Source organism: Bombus bifarius, unplaced genomic scaffold (assembly GCF_011952205.1).
Source record: "Bombus bifarius isolate JDL3187 unplaced genomic scaffold, Bbif_JDL3187 scf7180000007966, whole genome shotgun sequence".
In the NCBI taxonomy this organism is placed as follows: domain Eukaryota; kingdom Metazoa; phylum Arthropoda; class Insecta; order Hymenoptera; family Apidae; genus Bombus; species Bombus bifarius.
In genome coordinates this window covers 7,782,571-7,803,765 of record NW_022884352.1, presented here as the reverse complement: position 1 = coordinate 7,803,765, position 21,195 = coordinate 7,782,571, and the positions used below count along the sequence as shown (strand labels likewise).

The following is a 21,195-nucleotide window of genomic DNA, read 5'->3' as shown; positions in this document are numbered from 1 at the left end:
ATTCTCTTATTTTTCTACATTACTATAAGAATTGAATGCTATAGAAATTTAAAGACGGTGGTTACGGAAAAACAATTCTAGTATGTATTTTTTATTAAAGATACTATATAGACATTTATTTTATGATAATATAACCTTTTAAGAAATTTGTTCTTATTTGCATATGTTGATACGTGAATGTAACTGCTCAATGCGCATGCCTCACATAGAAGCCAAAAGAATTATGGGTAATTTCTTGCTACTTTACTTTAAAAACATCGACATACATACGTGTTTAAAAAAGTATACATATTCTATTCGTTCATGAAATTCACTATACCAATGAGACATTTTGATAACATAACCAACCATAAGAAACAAAATAATTAAAATTTTCTTCCGTTTTTGGTGAAATTATCAAATGAAAGGAGAGATAAAAAAAGAACTAAAATACGTTCATTTTTAACAAACTTAACCTTTAAGTTTGTATCATTTGTATATTAATAAGAATATATTAGTAAAAAATGGGAAAACAAAAGAGACAAAGAAGTAAACCCCATAAGCAGAATCCTACAGGACTTGTGTCTGTCAAGGATTTTGAGAGTGAAGAGATTGAAAATGTTACGAATGAAGATCGGGAACGTGCTCTACAGAGAGTATACGAAGAGGTTATCTTACATAAGATATTACTGCTCTATTTTTTAATATATAAAATTAACTGCGAATTTATTAATGTTACAGATAAAGTCTGTTAATGTGGAGGAAAAATTATCCGGATTGCAAGCAATTGAATTGATGTCATGCAATTCAGCACTTGCTGTGCAGATTGCAAAGAGTGAAATTGCTAAATTAGTTGGCCCACTACTTGTCGATGAGAATGTACTTGTAAGAGCTTGTAGTGCAAGTGCTTTGAGGTATATAGCAGATAATGGAAAAACAGAAGCACATAGAAGTTTATTGAAAGATGATATTATGACTCCACTGTGTACTTTGTTGACGCAAGTAAGTTTAAAAGAATGTTTATTTCTTTCTATTCTATTCTATTCTATTCTATCCTATTCTATAATATGGACTAATGTTTTTTAAATAATTTGTAGTATTATACAAATTGGCAACCAAAGGTTGATCATAATGGGAAAGGCAAGACAATTGATGAAAGAGAAGCTTTTATCCAAGCAGTCACATTACTGTGGACGCTATGTGAACATAGTGAATTTGCTATAAAATGTTGTAACAAAGATGATATTGTTTCTATTCTGACAAAATTTTTTGATATCACTTCCTATGGCATAGAAATTGCAACAGTTACAATGCAATGTTTATTATCTTTATCAGAAAATAATCCTATTGCTGCTAGAAAGCTTCAGAGCTGTGAAAATATGCTTATTCAGCTGTTAAATGCAGAAATAAAGGATACTACTATTTCTGAAGTAGTATGTTTTAAAACTGCCCTAAGCGGTTTATTGATTAATCTGACTAGTTATACGGAAAATAATTCTATAATTGTAGTATGCGAAGTGATAAATGTACTTTCTAATACACTTTCTATTGATTGTAAACAGTTATTATCCAATTTGACTTCAATTTTACCTCATGAAAAAAATGCTTTTTCAAGCAGTGCAAAAAAGAAGGTACAAGAAAACCGAAGGATTTTTGGTGCACAGCAACAAGCACTAGAGATTTTAGCCAACTTATGTTCAGAAGACCAAGAAAATGAGAATGAATCTGATTTGGAAGATTCAGATTGTGAGACTGGAGGTATAGATGATGTTTGTATGGATAATAAATTATACAAAATCTTCTCTCTCCCACTAGAAGTAGTGGAAGTATTTAATACTTGTAACATAGTAAGTAAAGTATGGGATAAAACTAGATTTGTGGATGAAGATACAATAGAAATATTACAACAAAATAATGAAGGAAAGGACATCTTAAAACAAGTTCATAAACTAAAATGTACAGCTTATTTATGTTTAAATAACTTGATGTCAAGTTTAGAAGTCGATGTACTTGGTGGTATGGAAAATATATATAGGTACAGTACCCAAAATTTAATAACAAACAATAGCCAAATTGTTGGAATAAAATTATTTAATTTGTGCTCTTTTTAAGATTAGAATGTGGATGGACATTGGAACAGTTGTCTTCAAAGATACAAACCCAAATGATATTGAACTATTGGAGTCTGCTACATCAGCTATGAGAGCAGCTATTCAAAGGCTATCAAAAGAAGAAGCAAAAATTTTTAATCGGTTAACACTGGCTGACGTTCAACCAATGATAAACGGAGAGCGTCAATGTCCAAATACGAACGTCCGCGTGAATTTGATACGAACATTAGGTACTTTAGCTTTGATTTTAATGAACAATGATACTCCCGAAGCTCACGAGTTAATTAAGGTAAGATTAATAGATTTCTATTGGGCTAAACAATAAATGATCTCTTACATTAATATTTTTTCAGCACGTGTCTATGTTTTTATTAGACATTTGTAAGACGGAGTTGTCAGTTTGGATCATGGCAGAATCCTTAGATACAATAATGGATATATATGCAGAAGACGATAGCGATCAGTTAGCAAGTGAAATTAAATTAGTAGAAAAATTACACGTCCTGGCACCACTTTTTAAGAACAAGGTACGATTCTGCTTTCAACTTGAATATTTAAAACTATAGAATTCACACATCCTGAATTCGTGGTTACTATTATATTTTATTTATAGATGAGACAACAAAGGAAAAATTTAGGAGACAATGTTGCAATAGTGTCTACAGTGAATACAAATATCATGAGGTTCATAAGGTACAAAGAAAAAAGAATTCGAGATCTTTAGAAACCTTTTTGTTTTCTTTTCTTTTTTTTTATACATTAATATTGTTTTGTAAATTATATATACTAGTACATTAATGTACTAAATTAATATTTACAATTTGTAACAATAAAAGCTTTCTCTATCTCGAATCAACCAGTGATTAAATTTCATCGTCCTCGAGAAAAATCAATCATACAAATAGAGGCAAAAAGTTCTGAGTTCTTTTAAATAAAATTATCAACATGCGTTTCTCGTAGAGAAGGAATAGCACAGACCTAGTATAGTTTTCAGACTTTATTCCACATCAATAAATAACAAAACTGTTAAATAAACAAGAAATAGCTATGATCACATAATTTATCAAGGCTTCTTCTCTGTAGTAATAAGGTTCCAAATATGTGTAACCTTTTGAAGTATCTCGAAGAATAACATACTCCGCTCAAGAAACATTGCAAAACTAATCCTGTCCTATAGCTGTCTAGAAACCAGATTTCATGTGACAATTACACCTAAGACATACCTAAAGATACTTCAAACTATCAGAAAATATTTTAAAGCGTTAAATAAAGGCACATGTGTACACAGTGTTTATACAGTCTTTGAAGATACATATCGACTAAAATCAACAGAGATACATATTCTTCTGTTCAATTTAGAGACTGAAAAGATTGCACAATTCCCTACAAGAATTTACTGTTCAAAATACAAACTTTAAAAAGACTTCCCTCTGGTCGATTCGAGGTTCCTTCTAGTTTCATTTGAAATTATGGTAGGTTGAGAATCGTTCCGAGTCAAAGCACTGTGCCTTCTGGGTTTTGGAATCGGATTCACATCTTCAAGAATCTCCGGTTTTTGTCTTATGGGCTCAGAAATGTGAAGCTCAATAACTTTTATTGGCTCTCTAGGCGCTATTGTAGGAACAGGCGAGTCGTTTAGTCTCACCACGTGAATGTCTTTCTGTTCCCTTGGCAATTCCTTAAACTCTATTTTAATTGCATCTTTGTCGTTCTCGTTATCCACCATATTTTGGAAGAAATGCCTACGGTTCTCCTGAATCGAGTGTCTCACATTTTCCTGCAAATTATTCCTCTCATCCGACGAGTCCTTAGAAGCATTTTTCGTTTCTAATGCCTTTATTTGCTTTTCGATTTTCTCTATCTCATCTTTCACAGAGAAACTGCTGCTTCTGGACAACGAACTAGAAGAACTTTTCCTTCGCAGACAGACATTATCTAACTCTGACAATGAATTCACTTGGTCAATGTCTTTAATTATTTCTATATTTTCCTGAGAAGCTCTGCGATACTCAACTTGAATTTCTTCTCCATCCTTCTTAACAGGTTTCTTAAAGTCTTCTTTCTGAAGAATCTTTTGATCCTCTGAAGTCGAGCTTTTTCGTTCTGCTATCTCTATTTCTACAACATCTTTTGGTTCTTTCTCGGTGCAAGTGTTCTCTTTATTTAGTATCTCTGTATTAATTTCCACAACTTTTGTCGAACTATCTTTTGTTGCAGCTTCTTCGGATGGTTGTGCGCCTTTCGGAATCGACACTTCCGATTTTTCTTTCACTTCGCTAAGTTTCTCGTCTAAATCCTTACTCTTTTTTGTCAGATCATCTATGTTCTCAGTAGCCCTCGCTATGTCCATTGGTTCCACTATCTGTAGTTCTATGTTAACCTCTTCAGGAACCTTCTACAAAACATGCAACGAAAGATAAGGATTTTAATAATGTTCTAATTAATTCTTCTCTAAAGATTCCTGGCCTGGAAGATTTACTGGCTTACTTCGTTTGTTTCCATATTCTCTGGTCGCCGTGGTGGTTGCGGCGCTCTTCGCTTTTTACGACCGTGCGTGCTCATCGTACTTCCAACAGAAACGCAGCTGTTTATCGAAAGATTCGACTTTCTAACCGCATCCTGAGAATATCTTTTAAACATGTAATCCCCGGGTACATTCTCATTCTCGTCGCAAATCGTTACATCGCCCGATCGACTCGCTTCCTCCTCTGGATCCAAAGTATTCGCGTTCGTCCTTTGTGACGACCTGTTACCGAATCTTCGCCTAACAAAATTAAATACATTTAATGTAATAAATCATTTTCATCGGTTCAATAATTATAATGTAATATAGTATTAGATTTATACTCTTACAAAGGGGGAACAGGTGTTCTTTCCTGCACTTTTTCGCGGAGAGTCACACTTCCGTTTTCCCTTGGACTTTCATTCTCGAAATTTAACGCTGGTAGTTTGTCTGTCGGCTTTGGACTTGTCTGACCAAACCTACGTCCAAAAATTTGATTAATATGTATGCTAATGTCATGTAGTCAATTTCTATCAATATCAATCACATATCCTGAAATTATTCCGAATTAGGAATTTAAAAAGTGAGACAATAATTACTTCTTCCACCCAATAAAGATTGATTAAATTTTACCAAAGATCTATCAGTTATAGTATATTCCCGATAGATATACAACATTTTAACTTCATTCAACTTCGACCAGTTATTAATTACAAACAATGGCTACCAGAAAGCGGAACAGTTTTTATCTTTGAAGCCGGTAGGACTTCCTCGTTTCTGTTCATTTAGTTGGCGCAACAGAAGCGAGAGTCATAGTAGCGATATTCTAATTTATTTTAAACAATGTATACATATAATAAATATAAAATTTAGCTCAAAGAAAGCTTCTACAAAAGACAATGGAATTTAGAAGGATATTAAAAATAGTATATGACAACGTAAAACATGTTCACCTTCGAGCTGGTGGTTTCGGTGTGAGATCACCCATAATGGATGTGGTGGTTTCCTGCGGACTCCCGTCATAGAGTCTCGCAGGATCACCGTTAACAGTCAAGCTCGAGCTGTATCTCGATGAGGAATTATCTAAAGTGTATTTTCTTCTTCTGGCTAAAGTACCAAGAGCTTCATCGAATTCCTGCTGATCTTTTGTCGGTACACGCTGCGGTACAGGTATCGGTTTGATACATGGTTCTCTTTTATAAGTGGATGAAACTGTTAAAAATCGAGTATTAAAATTAGGAAAGTATATTTTAGGCAAAAATAGAAATAATATTTCATTGAAATTACAATGATAATCTTGTATAAACCTCCTAAGACACTATAGTACCATTCATGAAGTCGTTTTTTACAAACTTGTTATACTTTAACACTTTTATTACAGCATTTTAATTTATAATTTGTTAATTTTATTTTGCATTTTCTTCTTTAATGATATGAGTTTTGATAGCAACCTGTGGTAATCGTGGACCTCTTTTCCTGAGCTTCCAACTTGTCGTCTTTCCGCTTACCAAATAGCCCGTTCCTGAAAGCAAACAATGCAGACTAATGTAATGAAATAAACAGATTTACAACTATTAGTACTCGCGGAGCGTATCGTACTTTATATTCAAACGTATTAGAGATCTATGTCACATTTCTATGCTGTATAACGAAATGAGGCTTTTCACGTTACTATGCTCTTAAGGGGGTGTCCTGAATTAGAATCTTCTAAAACAGCGTCTTTTTGTGATTTTTTTAGAAGGGAAAGAAAGAAATGGTTATTGAATTTTGAGGTATGGTTTTACATACAGGGTGGTTGGTAACTGGTGGTACAAGCGGAAAGGGGGCGATTCTACGCGAAAAAAGAAGTCGAAAATATAGAATAAAAATTTTGCGTTTGAGGTTGTACCACCAGTTACCAACCACTCTGTATATTTAACGAGTACAAAAAGATTTTTTTAAAGTAAAAAAAAATTATAACAGATTTCTAAGCCTATTTCATGGGCTGCAGTTTTCAATCGGCGGGGAAGATCCACTTCGTAATTCTTGACCGAAACAAAAGACCAAAAAAGGATTAAATTATATATTTTTCTTCTCGATGAACTAAAAAAGGGCAGAAAATAGTGTGAAATTAAACATTTTGGCGGGTTTAAAGAAAAAATGTGTTTTATAAAAAGATAAAATAAACTTTAAAGTGCTATAACAATTACTTAAATAAACTTTCTGACTACCTTTTTTAATTCATTGAGATTCATTCAATGGGCTTAGAAATCTGTTATAATTTTTTTTTTTACTTTAAGTTATAGTTATAGCAATTTTTCCTCCATTTACCTCCATATAATGTCGATTGCATATTAATTACAAACGATAGCTACCGGGAGGTTGGACAGTTTCTAATCTCTGCTAATATTCTCATACTTAACAAACAACGTTGATAACAAGATTTTCAATGAAAAAAAAAAGTGTCGACAAACTATCTTAATATTTAAATTAATCTTACAACATCCTGATTTGCTTTTGTATCTATTTCCTCAGAAGATAGATTTCTTCTCTAATAACTATCATTATTATATATTATGAATCACAATTTCTACGATCTCTAATTACAAATCCTCGTTCTGACATCCGTGAACCAATTTCGCAATAAATATATTTGTACAATAATCGCAATCAAACTAGTACAAGGATAGTTATGAAGTAAGGCATAAAATAGACTAGCATCATCAACTTGTCAATCAACGTCTCGAGTCCACGACGAATAGTAAACTATTGAGTTAAAGCGTTGTCATACGTATAATGAGCTGACGTCAAGAATATCATTTTCTTATTTTATTCAACGCTGAGAATATCAGTGTCGCAAGTGTTAAAAGATGTGTACATTCACTACGACGATGACGAACAACAAATTTAAGTGACGTTTCTTGATCTTTTCTTCTTGTACTTCCTGTGTCTATAACAGCAAAGTCATATCATTTAGCGATTTCAACACTCAGGTATTGCAACTATGAACTGAAAATCATAGTATTGTAAGTAAATGTTTTGAAAATTTGAATTCAGTCACGTATTTTAAATCTTAAATATATCATTATTAAATATATTATTATTATTTAAGACGAACATCAAATCGAATATTTTGTTTCAGGTTCTCCTTTAGTTATAATTTGAATATGATATAGCAGAAAGAAATTGTTATGTAGGTATATAAAGATATTCGTTCTCTATGCTTTGTTTCTTCGCTAAGATAAACTCAAAGACTGATTCATGGTCAAAGAAACGCTTCAGCAACTTTGGTATGACAGATTACGAAAGTCGACGGATAAGATTTTCTTTCAGTTCCTATATCTAGAGAATGCCAAGAATTTCGGTTTATTAAATAATAACGTTCAATTCGAACGAATAAGAACTTAATCGATATAGATTTATACGAGACTGTGTATAAATGTATATAAAAGTATAAACCATTTTTCTGCAACTTCAAATATTCCTTGTATTTGACTCCAGCATGAAACCACAAGAATTGAGGACATTAATATAAAGCAGCTTTTCTCGTGAATGAAAAAGAGAAGGAAATGAGTGTATCTATTAAAGCAAAAGGTATTGAAACTTTGAAGATCCCAATGTTAGTGATCAACAACGCTGATATTTAAAATTTCAGCTGATTTTAATCAGCAATCAGGCCGGAACTCTTTCTTTCTAATGAAAATAGGAGGAGGCACCGCTTCGCAAATTAAAGCCGGGTTTTTATTCAAAATATTCCATGCAAATTCCAAGCGAATAAGCCTATAAAGAAAAGCATTGATTGTATCGAAGGAAAAACTAATATGCCATTGGAAGAAAGTAGAAAAATCGATATTATAACTGACAGCGTTTCATTACTTGAGCATAATTGCTGACGCCTGTCCGCTAAATGATTAATAGCTTACGTACAAAAGCTGATCCATGCCACTATTTAAGTTTCTGTGGGTCACCAGCAGATTATCCTTCGGATGATTTATAGGTTTTGTGACGCATCTTTTCTCGACCTTTTCATCGAGATAAATTGACCAAATATCGATATGTAATATCCAATATGTGCGTTTAACAACGTCCTAACTTTATTTAGAAAATTATGTCGGTTGTTTGCTTTTGAATGAAACAGAAGTTGTGATCAAAAATGATGTGCGTTAATTTTAATTCTTCGATGATGAACTAAGCTCCATTTTGGTCTTCTGATAATAAAAAATTCTAGTCAGGATTTAAAAAAATGACAATTTTGATCTTTTAGTGACATAAGCTTTTTGATTTGGAATTTTCAGTAAGAAAAATTTCCGAATGAATTTTCTCACATGTGATATTTATAGGAATAACTCGAACTCCTCCTGAAAAAGAAATTTATGTCTAAATATATTTCAAATTAATTTTAAAAAGCGTACTAATCTTTCCTTAGGCTGTAGTCTGGGTCATAAAATTAGATTAGATCGAGAATACAGATTAATAAAGCACACTAGATCGATATCTAATGCTGTAGTGGATTTCATAAAAGTGAAATTAAGATAATAACGCTGGGTAATATTGGCTTAATTTAAGAAAAATTGCAGCAGATCGATGGCCTCGATAGGCTACTGAATTTTCCACGCGATGTCGTAAACTACATTATACATAAAACGCGTAAGAAAAACTGAACTTTCTATTCCTTTCTATCAAGCTTTAAAATAAATTTGCACTTCGAAGTTCAACGTACTATTATTTTAAGCTTCGGTTAGATTATCCTGCATCTGATAAAAGTAACAAGTCATTGATGTGTATTTATAACACTGATAATAAAATAATATCAATTACATCTACCCAAGATGTCTTCCTTTGGAAAATTTCATTTCATTTAAACTAGCTATATAAATCTCTAAATTATAAAATTATTTTATAATTAGTCATACTTCCTTTGTGATAATTTAGATAAAATTGCTTTGCTAATTAAACTTGACATTTCAGTTTCCACGAACTATGAAGAGAAATTATAAAAACTCATAAAGACTAGAGAATGTTTTTCAAGCAAAGGAAAGCTGTCGTGAAAGAGGAAAAACTTAATGAACAATTTGCGAGCATGAAATTACGCAGGAAATGCGCGTCGATTGTAGCCTCAAATAGAAACTGTAAAGACCTTTTGGACGGAAAACAACCTGACGTCGATTGTCTAGTCTACTACGTTAGATTCTTTCTTATTTATGTTCTTTGGATGACAGCCAAATGCAGATATCTAATCGCATACGATTCACGCGTGCATTTCGTTTGCGATGCTAAGTTCAAGTTCAATAAACTTCTGGCCGAACCTTTCCCAATTTATATTTGAACTCCACGCACTATTTCAAAAGTAGAGTTCTAATAAATAACGCAGGATCGTTGAAATTCTATTGGAATTTTCTTTCTTGGCGAGTCCATTTCATTAAAAATCTGTAACATATGATGCAACTTTCGAATTAAACAGATATCTCGCCATATATAAAATGATATTATTATATGTAATGTCTAGAAATAGAATCTTATTATTAGGGAAGAGTCACCAGTGTTAGTTCTACCTTTGCATCACTTTTCCAAAAGTTCATTTTATTCTATGTCTTCCATATAAATGCAGATCTTTTATATTTTATTAACAATAAATTTTGCTAATCTATTCTTAGAAACGAAAGTAACTTACCAGAAAGACCAGCTGGATCATTTTGAGCTTCCATGAATTTCAAAAATGAAGGATCAAGCACAACAATGATACACCGTTGTTTGTTTCAAATAATAGCAGATTATTCTTCGGCTATTCTTTTCAAGATATAATAAAGAAATACGAAGAAAAGAATAGCCAGATATTTCTAGCGTTTCAAGCGAACAATTTTTTAAGCATGCTATAGTAGAAGTAAAACGTAATAGTACCATGTGCCTTTGATGGAGAAGCTATTCGACCTTTTCTTCCTGCTTCTACCAAACGTCCAGAACTTATGTTTTGAGTCCTTGGTCTTCGCATCGTGATAAAAGTAAGGCTGCGCATTGGTGATGTCATCGCTGAACGGATTCAAATGTTCCGGATAATCGTGGATGGAAATGCTAGGACGTCTCGATTGCGACATGATTCACCGCGTTTCCCTTTGCAGGCTTTCGGGTTTTGTCTCGATTGATAGCGTGAAATTGTCGCGACGTCGCAACGGGATTCACCGATTTCTCGTCATCCTCTTGTTCGCGACTTCGTCCGCCTAAAAATATAAGACAAACCTGGTTATTTTTATTTGAACGCCGTGTGCACTTCTCCAACACTGAAAATGAGATACTGTACGTACTGTACAAAATTATGATTCTATTTCCTTGGTACAATGAACATTTTTGGGGAGCAATTCGTAGGAAGTAAAGAAACATTGACTAGGGAAATGAAAAGGATAATAGTGGCCAATTTCAATCGCTTCAAAATCTTTGTCAGTGGAATGTGAAGCGAAATAAAAAAGAATTGATACGAATAAATTTAAAAAAAAATAGAAAGACCAATAGTGAGCATTTTAGTTGCTTCAAAAATTTTCGATGAATTACGAATGGAGATTAAAGGGAATTAAGATGGTAGGAAAACAGATAAACGTTCCAGAACGGCTCTTAATTATCAGAATGTTTGTGTTTTTCAGATAAAACCAATCGAGATGATAAAAAGTTGACCAAGAGTCGGTAATATCCTTCTTGGAAAGTCAATGATCTTATCAAGCGATCTCTGCCAGAATAGGTTGTAACTGCATTAGTATATTAAATGATACAGTTATAATTATGGAGAGAGTAACTGTCAAACAGCGGGAGCAATTTAATCTAGTAACAGCACCGAAAACATCGCGCATCGTGAATAAAGTCCAGATTTATTTTTAACATATTACGCAGACCTGATTCCGGGAATATGTATAAACGGCCACAGTAAGTTGAACTTATTTTACGCGAACTTCCATTACAGATCGACTTATCAACAATTGAATTCTCATTATACTTCAGAATAAAAGTATCCATAATTCTTTGAAGAGCGATGTTTTCTTCGCGACTATTCTTGATTATTTGAAAGAAACGACCGAACCTCCTCTTCCTATTATTCATTTTATAAGGTTCTAGTAAAAATATCTTCCTTCTTCTATAGTTCATCTGGAAAAATTATTGCATAAAGATTATCATTCTTTGTATTAAAGAAATCTTCGCTTCCTCACCGCCTTAATTTAAAAAAATACCTTAGGAGGAAATTTGTATTTTTATTTATCTTCTTATATAAACATCTTCTATCTTGACACCATTGCTCTGTTATCACTGTATTATCTACTGAAAATGACAAATTCCAGAATGCTACCAAGTAAAATGTGAGTTCGATGGAATTCGATGCTGAACTGAAAAAGAGAAACCTGAGCGGACTAAGACATCTGTCAACGAAGATGGATAAGAGGGAAACGATTTAGAGACCGAGCTGCTCGGGCATGCCAATTGTCGATTTAAATCGAACCAATTGACCATTATTGAGTAGTAATGGTTACAGAACCAAGTCCTGGGTTAATTACTATTGAACTGGGATATCCACACATCTGTCGTTTATTCGGTTAACGGAAGGAAAAACAAGACTTGTAATGCTAAAAAGAATTAACGTCTGTTTCGATTTATTAAAGTATACCACCAAAGGAATTAGAATATGAAATTAGCTTCAATGGAAAATAGGAATTTTTTTAAATGTTAAAAGTGTGTTAAGCTATTGTGGGATGCGTTTACCTAAGAAAAAATTCATTATATTTATACTTATGCATTCTGAAAATATAGCAAAACACGAGCCACCGATGATCAGCGTAGCGTTATACGCGTTAAAAACAAAAGAAAAACGCAAATGAACGTATTACTTGGCCTAATACTATTTATGTGGCAGAATAAATAAGCGTTTCGCTGTGTGAAAATTTCTCTATTCAAGCGATCATACATTCTTATTAATTTGGATAATATACAGCATCTGTTACGTTAACCCAGTTAACCAACCGTCTAATCCTACATTACGAAAATAGAGAATGTACTAAAGTTTACGTAATCCGCCCTGCCTGATGATGCATCTTAATTACCACAGGCGAGCATAATTTCATTATTCGCGTGTTCTTTCTTTACTCTGTACTCGAATTACGTGACTTACTACCCTGGCTGGGATCGTTTGTTCTTCGCTTATGTCGACGAAACGATATTCCTAGCTTTTCTATTCTGTGAATTTAATGGCGTGAGAAATAAAAGAACTTTCGAAAAGAAAGGTAGGAAACAGATGTTGAAACAACATTGGAAACATCACTCAAAGGCAACTAACGAGTTGCGAAGCCTTAAGTCTTCTTTCGTTTCTGTGACTGTCATTTAAATTGACTTTTTTCTACTGTACTGTTTTTCTACTTTATTACTAATCAAACAGGTAGACTACGGATGTTTGTGCACTTCGTGCAGACATTTAAAAATGTAAAAATATTTATACAAAATGCAAGTGCGTAGTATAGAAAAGTACATAAAATATGCAAAGTAAAGCGTTCACTGTAATACTTGATGGATAGAACAAACTTCTATATAGGTTCCATTTGTTTAGTTACATTCATAGCAATATCAAAATGCATAAACATCCGTGGTCTAATAATAATACATACTATAGCAAAATAATCTAAATTTCCTCCAGTCCTAAAATGTTCCAACTTTTTTCCACAAATATCGGAAGATTGTCATTCGTCTCTCCGTACGACCTAAAATTTTACTTCTTCAGCAAATCGAGATATCCTCTAAATAAATAAATGAATTTAATTAAATAAAATTTCTTTAACAGAACTAGAGGAAAAAAAGAAACATAAATAAATGAATTAAAGCATGATAGACATATTGTATAAAGAGATACAATCATATTTCATTTGCAGTCTGGTTACCTTCTCGGCATGAAATAAAAACTTTTCCATCATGAATAATCATTCGGTTCATACGGTTCCCCAAGCAGAGGCAGACGTGCACCACAAATCGCGCATCCTTCTCGAGTAATATCGGTAAGGAACGATTTCAGAAGAAGATACGGGGTAAATATCACGTGAATACTCACGAACAACGACTAACGAACGCAATTAGTTCAATTAGCTCATTGCAGTCGCTGTTCATTTCTGATCTGCAGCTTGTTGATGGACTTGCGTCAGAAACGTGGTCAAACAATCTCCAACGAAGAATTATGGCATTCACTTTCAAGTAATCTGAATTTATTGCAACCTGTTGTTTTAATTTAAATACAAATTAACGGCACAAGTGTAAGATTAATAAAGATTCTCCAGTCAAATGTTGAACTCTTTTTAAATTGTGACACAATAACGGTTTCTCTGTTTTCATAGAATATTTTTTTTCGCACATATAATACTAATTGCACCGAAGGCCGGTGCAGTTTGCTAATTGAACAAGCTGTTTCACACGAGAGAATGGCTACGATGAAACACAGAAAATGTTTTCATTTTTTAAACAGCCTTACTAACAGCTGATAAATAGTACGCCGGTGTAAATGTCCCTTCTCTGATATATATTGTTTCAGAATTTGAATTTATTATATTTATAATTTAGAAATTTACGACCTATAGATTTAAAATTTTGAAGTTTCGAGCTTGTAAATGCTGGATTTAAAAGTATGGCAAAGCTGTAAGTATAGTATTTTTAATTTTAAGTTACAATGTATCTAAAAACGAATATCAATTACAAAATATCAGGGATATATTTTGTCATACGTGACATGTTTCATTATTTATCGATTTCTTGTTTATCGTAATATGCGTATCACATGTGGATGCTGTCATGTCGACATTCACAAGTATCACATACAGAAGCAGTCGCGACAACATTTGAACGTTGTATATGTATAGTTAATTACTTGCCTTCATTATCACTTGAAGAAACAGTATTGATATCGCTTAAATCATCAATCTATTTTTAGCTTTAAAAAAGCTTATTTACCTTGTCAAGTCTAGCTAGCTATTCCTAAAATATAAACAAACAACAAAGTGACAAGAGCGCAGAAAATATCTTTAAATAGTTTGAATTTTTCTTAACTCCAAATCTCTCAATTTCAAACCTATAAAGGTTTCATTATTTTGTATTCTTCTAATAAAACTAAACCTTGAGTTTCCAAATCTCTAGATTCTAAATTATACAAACTATGTAATTTCCAAGATTCTCAGCCCTAAATTTTCAAGTCTGAGACTTACAAATCCCAATATTTTTCATTCTAAAGATACATTGAGCACTTTAAACTCTTCAGGCTTACATAATACACAAAAGAAACCATGGACGATCTTACACAGTCAGTTCATTTGCACCTTCAAGCATTATCTGCGACTTAAATGCCACCAGTACAAAAATATCATGCACTTCCTAGTAAGAAACTCGCGGAACATCTCCTTGTAGACGAATTAGCAACTCCATTCTCTTTACTGCTTACAGCATACAGTATCTATCAACAGAAAAATGACTAAAACCCAACCAAGAATCTTAAATATAAGAAATAAGAAAATTCTGAAGAATCAACGTAACTTCATGAATTCTTCAGACTGTAACATTTTCAGATCAAAATATTCCACTGATTCAAAAGTGGACAATAATTTCAGAATCGTACACAGAGATGGAAAATAATTATAGAATAATTCTTAATTTATCTCGTTAACTCATTTACTGTATTTACTAAAATATATGACTCTTTATTATTGTATATGACTTTTTCACCAAAAGTAATAATAACTAAACCGCGAAGACTTATGCAATCATGGAAAATCTAAAAATAAAGATGTATAAAGTATACATACAGGACTTCCTTTCTTCAATCATACTCGAAAAATATAAATTTTCATGAATATTCACAGTCTGACGATGACTATTCTAACGTGCAGCCCAATGCGTTATTTAATTGTCTGATAAATTTTGTTAAAAAGAGAAAAATCCAACTATCATGTACGTCAATAGCGAACGCGTTAAGGAATGAAACGTAAAAACAAAAGGAAAAGAGATCGGTTTTGGAGGATTTTGTGGTATCACAGAAGAGGAGACGGTACTCTGACTTTCTCCGAGCAGCACAGACACTATAAAATTCAGCCAAGTATTTTTGGAATCCCGGACGATCGGTCCATTTAATAAATGGTACACCTAAAGAGAACTGTGCTTTTTAAAATTTTAAATTGCTCCGAGGGATGAAACAATCTTTTTCTTTCAAATTCAACCATGATGAATATCACTAGTAATACCGATATAAGAAACTGCACGTTATATTACTCATGAAACTTAATGACTAGTATAAATATAGTGGGCTAACTACGGTCGAGATTTATCGATCAGAATTTCAGCTTTGCGTGTCACGTAACTGGAACAGCGTTTTGTCAATGTCTGATCGTACACTGATTCCATGTAAATTTCTGAGGTGCGCAGAAGGTATTTCTACCGAATGCGTTCTGCTTTCATAATAAATCCCATTCAGATCCACGTGAATTACACTGAAATAGATAATTCCATAAAATAAACTTCATAAAAAGGCATTGCTTTTCTTAAATTAAATTAAACTAAACAATCTAAGAAATAATTGGAGATACAAGAAAAATATAGAAATATATCTCTTTCCCGAGAAAATATATTTCTATATTAGTTTTAATAATTTAAAAGCTAATCAGATATAAAGAAATACAAAAATATCCACTAACAAAACTAGAGTAAAATGTTTATTGAATAACTTGATCTAGAAGAATCAAAGAATTTGATACGTTTCAAATTCCATCAAAAATAATTTTATATCTTACATCCTTAAGAAGTCTGTATACATACAAAAACAATATAGAACTACCAAAATGAGCGAACTTACAAGTAATGGAAGTAAAGCTCGTCGTTCGAATTAAGTTTTGATTAGATTTTCAATATGACAAGAAATAACTGCGAATGTAGATCCAAAAATGAGATTGAACGTAGAGAGCAATGTCAAGAATGTGAGAGCGTAAGATGAGTTAGTGTTAAGATTCGATGTAAATTAGTCACAAATTAACTTGACTTTGTCCAAGTTGCCCTTCCGCTTAAAACGGGGGAACTCTTGAAATGATCGCGAATTAAACTGTCAGATACGGCCATTAGTAGATCTAGAAAAAGCATCTCCATTTTAAATCGCCACAAACGAATCGCGAAACGTACAATACTACGATTTCCACAGCTCGCTATCACGAAAATCTAACCATCAGAGGAAACTTGCACTCTCTAAAGAAAATTCATCAGATCGCCCCACCGTTTTTCTTTTTTATATCTTTCGTCGCTACTTTCTATTACAAATTATAGCTCACAGCTATAGGTTTTAAGATCTGAGATTATTTCTTCGAGACCCGAAATAATCTTTATATAGGTGTTCACAGTAAATGTATTAATCTATTTTTATTATCTTTATATGATATATAAAATGACTATATAATCGAGAAATACAGAGATAACAGAGCTCTGAATAAGAAAGTAAAATGAGAGTTGAAAGTAAAAAAATAATTGAGCAGCTTTTTAGAAAAAGGGCTCATAAGATAAAATTGTTTAGATATTCTAAAATTCGAAATTCTTCTAAACTATACTAAATAGAAAGCTCGGTTAATGGTGGATTTGTCCTGTCTGTAGCTCTCCTCATAGCGTAAAATTATTACAGAAGAATCTTAACATTTTATGATAACATTTCGATACGCTTATATATACATGCATACAACACATTAACTTGACTCAAGCATTTTTATCATTTAACATTTAAAAATACTTGGATATAGTTACAATATCAATATTGCGAAAATAATTCTGTAGAATCTGATCGAAAAACCTTTCACTGAAAAAGGATAGAAATCTATGTCATATCTTTTAACAAGATATCTAAATCAACACAGAGAAGCTACATAAATACGAAGAAAGGACCTTGAACATTTTTAAAAGAAAAAACTTATATCTCCATGTCTTACGAAATTAAGCTTCTGTTTCTGTTCGAAACCTTGAATGCTCTTTCGCATTTTCACTGACTCTAAAATCGAGTCACGTGGCCTTGCCCATTTACGAATGTAAGCTGCTACTGGAATCGATAAAATACGTTTTTTAGAAGATTGTTTGGACATTCTAAACCTTGTTCACGACCTCCTTCGAACAGATCTATTAGGTTTCTATTTTTACACGCGAACAAGATCCTCATTTTCCAAGGAATCAAACTTCTAATGTTCTTGAAATAAACTGAGTTCTCTCCATATTATTTTTCTTTAGGAACATTCGAATTTCTTAATCTCTTCCACACAACCATTCTGTTCTTTGCCTAAAAATGAAGATAATATTAGCATCTCAATATGTTACATGATAATTTTAGAAAATTGAATATACGGAATTGATAATAGAGAACAGAATGGTTTCATAGTATCAAACATTTCATAGGAGGAAAAAGAAAGTAATCGTTGATAGTTGAGAATCTCTGGCATCCGTGACTCAAGCTCATGGCACCGGTTACCACGAAATACTGCAAGGAACACGTTTAAGGATAGCATAGCCCATAGATTTTACGATTCCACCTTCCAAGTAATGCACGGAAGTACCAATCGATACTTCCATAATTACTGACAAACACGAACAAGTACTATAAAACTGGTGAAAAAGGAAAGAAAAACTATATCTGGATGGACTTTCGAGGAATAAGTTGTTGTACAATGAATCGCGATATTTAACGCAGAATCATTTTCAAGTAATAAAGGTACACCGTTCAGGTGTAAAAATTGCTCACAATTTGCAAATTCTTTGTCTTTAGCGCCAAATAGTCAATTGACTTGCACTGATTTGTATGATACATATAACGCATAACAAAAATAGTCCTCGCAAATACAAAGATTAAGAAAAATTGAAATATATAATATTACTATATATAATATATAATATAATATTACGAGACTTGTATTAATTTTTTATAATGAACTATTATAATTTATATAATTACTGTGAATAATTAAGTACTTTTTGTTATATACTTAGATCTCCATTGTAAATCTTTTTTCTATTTTGTGTGATTCTCGCTATATCTATTTGTAAAAATAAAAATAATGTTGTAGACTTTCCGAAAGATATGTGCGATTGTGTATGAAAGATAATTTTTTGAAAGTCGTCGTTTTTGTGCGATAAAAAAAAGTGGCTACAATTAATAGCGTCTAGCTTTATATTGTATTACGTAGTACTTTATTTTTCCAGTCATTCATTGAATAATCTTCTGTCATGCTATATTGTGCGATTTTTTTAAGGTTAGCTTCCAATATTTTCCAAAATTTATATGATTGCTGCACAGATCCTGTACAAATAACAATTAGAACAATTTAGAACACTATACGGGTTATCTAAACAAGAATTTTATATTTTTATACACATATTTTTTAAATCCTAAATTAATAATATTACATTGATGGGTAAATTTCGAAATAAAATAAAAGCTAGAACTAAAACGCACATTTACGAATATATAAACATCAAATAAAAGAATTAATTTAAATTTTCAACTCGTAATACCAACCAAAGATTAAATTAAAAAACAAACGCTACAAAGGAAGTAAAAAAATGTTTAGTGGTTACCACAATCGAGTTTTAAGCGTTTATGTTATATGCATTTCCGGTTGACAGTGGTAATCGCAAAAAATACAGCAATAATCATCAAGATAAAAATAACGCTTACCGAGCGGTGTTTGCGCGCGAGCCAATCGAACATAATGTCAGAAATCGATCGCTCGAACGAAAAAGGTCGTAAGATCAACGGAACCCGAAATCTGGCCAGCTAAATTACATACGTCATGTAGGTCAGTGAATCGTAACTCGAAATAATCGTGCATAAGTTACACGTTATGCTATAGTGGTCACGCATTATGCATGCATAACGAAAAAAAAAAGAAAAGAAGCGGTTAAGACGTCGTATATCTTTGTCTACTTAAAACCTTCAAACATCAACCTTGTAATATTCGTGCCTAATAAAAATTCGTTGATTGTTACTATTATTATTTTATTTATTATTTATTAACCCATTATAAGTAGACTAGGGATTTTTATGCATTTATAAGAAATTGAAAATTGCAAAAATGCATATAATATCCAAAGCAGATACAGTATTCATTGTAATATTCAGTACTATATTTATTTATTACAGGTACTTTATTTATTACAGGTATGATAGCTATTATAATGTTATAATATTCAGCATTTCTATTAAAATTTCATTTATTTAATTAAGTTTATGAAAATATTAGTTTTTACAAAAATAGGTACTCTAGTTATGCAAAGACAAAACAAAATCATTGCTGAAATACATATATCTTATTGCGTACTTTATAATTTCGTCATGATTGTTCAAAAGTTTTTTCTATTATCTTTATGATATTCGATATCGTTTACAGATTCGAAGCGTGAAGATTTACATACCGAGATTAAAGAGCGACGCCATGATAAGCGTTTTTATCGCGAAACGTATCCACTTGGAGAAATACATATGTCGTGATACATCAACGCAACAATCAAACCTTTACGCTAGCTGCGCTTCATTGATTCGTTGAATTTCTTCTTGTCTTTACACTATCGCTATATACATGTATATTAATATTAATTTTGCTTTAACTTCGACTTACTTATATTCGATAACATTTAAGAAAGAATGAATGAGTAAGTACGAACTGTCACACTGAACACGAGTCTCTACTGCGATTAAAAACAATTCGATCGAACTATCGATTGTAACGCAGCGCGCAAGTAACGGTTCGATCATCGATACTTGTTTCTTGAATTTTTACAGACAATAAAAAATTCCTTTGAATAACAATATCTCAAAAGATGTAACAATTATTATATGATACTTAAAACATGATCATAGTTGAAGGACTTACGTAAGTAGGTTTAGGTGACGAGGTGTCGAAGTGAAACAGGTGTACTTAGTTTCGACTCAGCTGGTCCAGGTTCTATATGGAATTAATACACACTGTTTTAGACACTGATTTGGGCAACTAAGATGAGAGTACACACAAATAGCACCACAGCGTGGAACACAATTCACAAGCAACACAAAATCATCATATCACGTTGGAGTTCGCCGGGCGACTGTGGCGAACTGCAACGCGGTCGGAGTTGTTCGACAAACTTCGCGCACTTTCGAACCGCGCGGCAAACTTCGCGCCTTTCCGCGTATTCTGCATTCTACACGAGTGATTGGTCAGCACATTCGCGCCTAATTTAAACGTAAACAATGCAAAAACAGTAAATGTATTAGTTTGCATTTGCTTTTTGCAAATACAATTTTACTAATTTTAATATTATATTTCGGACTAGTCTAAACACTATATATGTGTGATGTATGGCATTTCATGTAGTCCTTTAATAATAAAAAGAAACTTAATTGAATAATGCAGATTTTATAAAACTGAAATTTTTCCTTCAATTTCTGCTATTGTTTAAGAGATACATTGTTTCATATCATAAATCATTGTAATAATAAATACGCATGCTGACTAATGCTAATTGAATGCATGTATTACTATTACAGGCTTACTGTTTACGTAGGCGTTAATGGAACGTGCATAGAAAGTCATAGGAGAAAAAATGCGGTACGTAGGTAAAGCTCGCTCT

General features: G+C 32.5%; 2 protein-coding genes and 1 long non-coding RNA gene across 3 annotated transcripts; 2 read left to right on the top strand and 1 right to left on the bottom strand.

Annotated features, from left to right (window-relative positions):
* Window positions 1-256: 256 nt before the first annotated feature.
* Window positions 257-2,946, top strand: LOC117207912 (HEAT repeat-containing protein 3). Its single transcript, XM_033448631.1, has 6 exons — window positions 257-647; window positions 721-981; window positions 1,077-2,014; window positions 2,097-2,379; window positions 2,444-2,617; window positions 2,704-2,946. Exons 1-6 carry the CDS (start codon window positions 504-506, stop codon window positions 2,812-2,814), a joined length of 1,911 nt encoding a protein of 636 aa, XP_033304522.1. The 5' UTR covers window positions 257-503; the 3' UTR covers window positions 2,815-2,946.
* Window positions 2,947-3,072: 126 nt separating this feature from the next.
* On the bottom strand, window positions 3,073-20,702 carry LOC117207907. The gene is made up of 7 exons (XM_033448618.1): window positions 20,460-20,702; window positions 10,471-10,787; window positions 6,045-6,115; window positions 5,547-5,805; window positions 4,944-5,072; window positions 4,578-4,854; window positions 3,073-4,485 (listed from the first exon to the last, which is right to left on the bottom strand). The coding sequence occupies exons 2-7, from the start codon at window positions 10,662-10,664 to the stop codon at window positions 3,505-3,507; spliced, it is 1,911 nt and encodes a 636-aa protein (XP_033304509.1). The 5' UTR covers window positions 10,665-10,787; window positions 20,460-20,702; the 3' UTR covers window positions 3,073-3,504.
* Window positions 10,795-12,385, top strand: LOC117207929. The gene is made up of 2 exons (XR_004487609.1): window positions 10,795-11,481; window positions 11,892-12,385. It is a non-coding gene; the product is annotated as an uncharacterized LOC117207929 (long non-coding RNA).
* Window positions 20,703-21,195: the final 493 nt, after the last annotated feature.

Coding starts and splice junctions, on each gene's coding strand:
- LOC117207912 (XM_033448631.1), top strand. CDS start 504: ATGGGAAAACAAAAGAGACAAAGAAGTAAACCCCATAAGCAGAATCCT. Junction 982..1,076: donor TGTGTACTTTGTTGACGCAA/GTAAGTTTAAAA, acceptor AATAATTTGTAG/TATTATACAAATTGGCAACC. Junction 2,380..2,443: donor AAGCTCACGAGTTAATTAAG/GTAAGATTAATA, acceptor ATATTTTTTCAG/CACGTGTCTATGTTTTTATT.
- LOC117207907 (XM_033448618.1), bottom strand. CDS start 10,664: ATGTCGCAATCGAGACGTCCTAGCATTTCCATCCACGATTATCCGGAA. Junction 5,073..5,546: donor CCGAAACCACCAGCTCGAAG/GTGAACATGTTT, acceptor TTTTGGACGTAG/GTTTGGTCAGACAAGTCCAA. Junction 4,486..4,577: donor AGAATATGGAAACAAACGAA/GTAAGCCAGTAA, acceptor CATGTTTTGTAG/AAGGTTCCTGAAGAGGTTAA.